This window comes from Etheostoma cragini, chromosome 14, assembly GCF_013103735.1.
Source record: "Etheostoma cragini isolate CJK2018 chromosome 14, CSU_Ecrag_1.0, whole genome shotgun sequence".
NCBI classification, from domain to species: Eukaryota; Metazoa; Chordata; class Actinopteri; order Perciformes; family Percidae; genus Etheostoma; species Etheostoma cragini.
The window spans coordinates 24925478-24928148 of record NC_048420.1 but is presented as its reverse complement, the minus strand read 5'-3'; the positions used below and the strand labels follow the sequence as shown (position 1 = coordinate 24928148).

At 42.9% G+C, this 2671-nt stretch overlaps 1 protein-coding gene across 1 annotated transcript in view; it reads left to right on the top strand.

Moving 5' to 3' along the window:
* LOC117956462 (involucrin-like) overlaps positions 1–2671 on the top strand; it is a 107819-nt gene that overhangs the window by 19326 nt on the left and 85822 nt on the right. The window contains exon 3 of the mRNA XM_034891539.1: positions 115–342. Coding sequence (XP_034747430.1) covers positions 115–342 — 228 coding nt within the window. The remainder of the gene's footprint in view (positions 1–114; positions 343–2671) is intronic.

Sequence of the window (2671 nt, the reverse complement as noted above, 5' to 3'; positions counted from 1 at the left end):
GGGGTCCAACCCGTTACTAGCATGGGGTACCTAATAAAGTGGCCGGTGAGTGTATATATATATATATATATATATATAGTCCCGGTCCTCATTGTGTTTCCCCGTTTCCTGCAGATGTTGAGCAGCTGTTGGTGGTTAAAGAAGAGGTTCCCCCTAAGCAGCAGGAGCTTAGCTTCATTGTGGACCAGCGGGAGCCGGAGTCCCCCCCACACATTAAAGAGAAACAGGAGGAACCGTGGAGCAGTCAGGAGGGAGAGCAGCTTCACGGGCTGGAGGAGGCTGATATCACCAAGTTCTCATTCCCTCCTGTCCCTGTGAAGAGTGAAGATGATGAAGAGGAAGGTAGGAACAACATGGATGTGTTTATTTAACATGTTTTTAGGAGGAGAGGGAAACCCTCTGCAGGAGTCTAGAGCGGCCCCATCTGAGTGGATTAGTCAACTAATCAGTTGTTGTAAGAAGTTTAATGGATGTCTAAACTGTCTTCGCTGTATGACGCTCACCTTTTTTCAGCTAAACTTAAATGTAAAAGGCTCTAAGAGGACTGTCATCTCCTGGTGCTTAGTACTCTGCGTCACGGGACCAGCCGGCGGTTGCTTATTTCATTTGGTATAATATGAACAAAGAATCCGTTGTCCATGCTGTGTGGGTATGCTAAATTACTCTCTATAGGTCTACATCACACTCTATAGACTATAATTTACAAAGACCCAACAATTCCAGTAATTCCCCCAAGCGGCCACCGTAAAGGCACTGACACACCAAGCCGACGGCTGCTCGGTAGGGGCGACGATCGCCGACCATGGTGTCGCTTCACGTCAGCACTCGGCGCCGGTTGTCTTGGCCAAAAAATTGCACTTTTAACATACTGAAGAGAGTACAGCCGACAAAGCCGAACAAAAACCATATAAAGTTGCCCTTCCTCAAGCAGCATACAGAGCCTACGGTCCCTCTGCTTCACCGACCGCGGTAACCGGGAGATGGCTAACCAGACTGTGCCTCTCCCGTTCTGTCAGCTGTTACCAAACTATTGGCTGCTTTTACGTTACATGTCATTTAGCAGGGACTCATTAGTTGATGTGTCGCAGTGGGAATTGAACCCACATCTCCCACATCAACGGCCTTCATCCTACACTGGTTACAGAAAATTAGCCAAACAATATTGACAACACATTTCAATAATACATTTATTCATAGAGCGCTTTCCATCAAAGTGCTTTACAGCAAGAATACAATTTAAATACAAACAGTACAAAAAATTTAAAATCGAGAAAAAGTAAATAACACTAAGCAAATACATCAAAGATAAATGAGCACTTAGGACTCATACTCAGCAGTGAATAAGTCTTATCCTTTGATTTAACCCTCTGAGCCCTGAGGCCATTTCTACAGTTTATTGTCCGTCTGGATTTATTTTATAATAACTTGTAAAACATCAACCCTGTTGTCTACAGTCAAGATATGAACATCATTTTTTTAGGACAAACTGGGTTATTAGAATATTCGGGTTGCAATGAGGTCACTTGAATGTTAAAAATAGTTAAAGACAAATAAATAAATAAAACGGAACATGAATCTTCCAGATATGTATTGATATCACAGACAGGGCAGTAAAACCTCTAAAACACTTTTCATATGTCTTGAGAGTCACACTCTGAAGAAATAATCATCATAACTTATACAGATGACAAAATATATTTTTCAAAGAAAGTCCAGACGCTTTTGCCCTCATGACATTTACTTATGCCAATAATCAACATGATAATGTCATATTTATTGATATTACAATATCTTAAATATTAATTTCTTTGATTGCATCCTAGACTAGTGTGACCATAGTGTGACTGGGAAGTTTGATCTCTTTAGGGCTCCATACTCTTTGTGTGACGTTGTCTCCCATATATGAGCATGCTGGTGCCTGTACTTCCGTAAACAGAGACAGCTCAACCACCCCGTCAGAGGCTGCAAGTTCCAGGCTGGATAGAAAATCACCTGTAGAGGGTTGAAGGACCCGGAAGAGACCTCCGGAACCGCTTACTCGTTAGCTTTTAGCTGCAATTTTTGGTGAGTCTCTATCTTTTATGGTTATTAAATGATTAAACAATGAATCAGAGGTGCTGCTTTTGCTCTTGGGCGAGTCTCTCGGTCTCAGAGGCAAGGCAAGGCAGCTTTATTTGTATAGCACATTTCAGCAACAGGGCAATTCAAAGTGCTTTACACAAAATCAGTTAAAAAATAAAAAGAATTAAAAATAGAAACATTAAGACACATAAAACACAAGAGTAAAAGTTACAGTGCAGCATAAGAAATTAAACATCAAAGAACATAATTTAAAGAAAGGCAACATCAAAAAGAAAGGTCTTCAGCCTTGATTTAAAAGAACTGAGGTTAGGAAGGAACCCAAGGAATCGGGTTAAAGACCCCAATTGAACATGCCAGTCTAATATCCACTGGAAGACTGTCCCATAATGTTGGGCTCGCTCCTCAACCGGTTCCTTCCTGACCGTTGGTACAGTCAGCGGTCCTGACCCGTGGGAGCTCCCCAACCGGTTCCTTCCTGACCGTTGGTCCAGTCAGCGGTCCTGACCCATGGGAGCTCCCCAACCGGTTCCTTCCTAACCTATGGTCCAGTCAGCAGACCTGACCCATGGGAGCTCCCCAACCGGTTCCT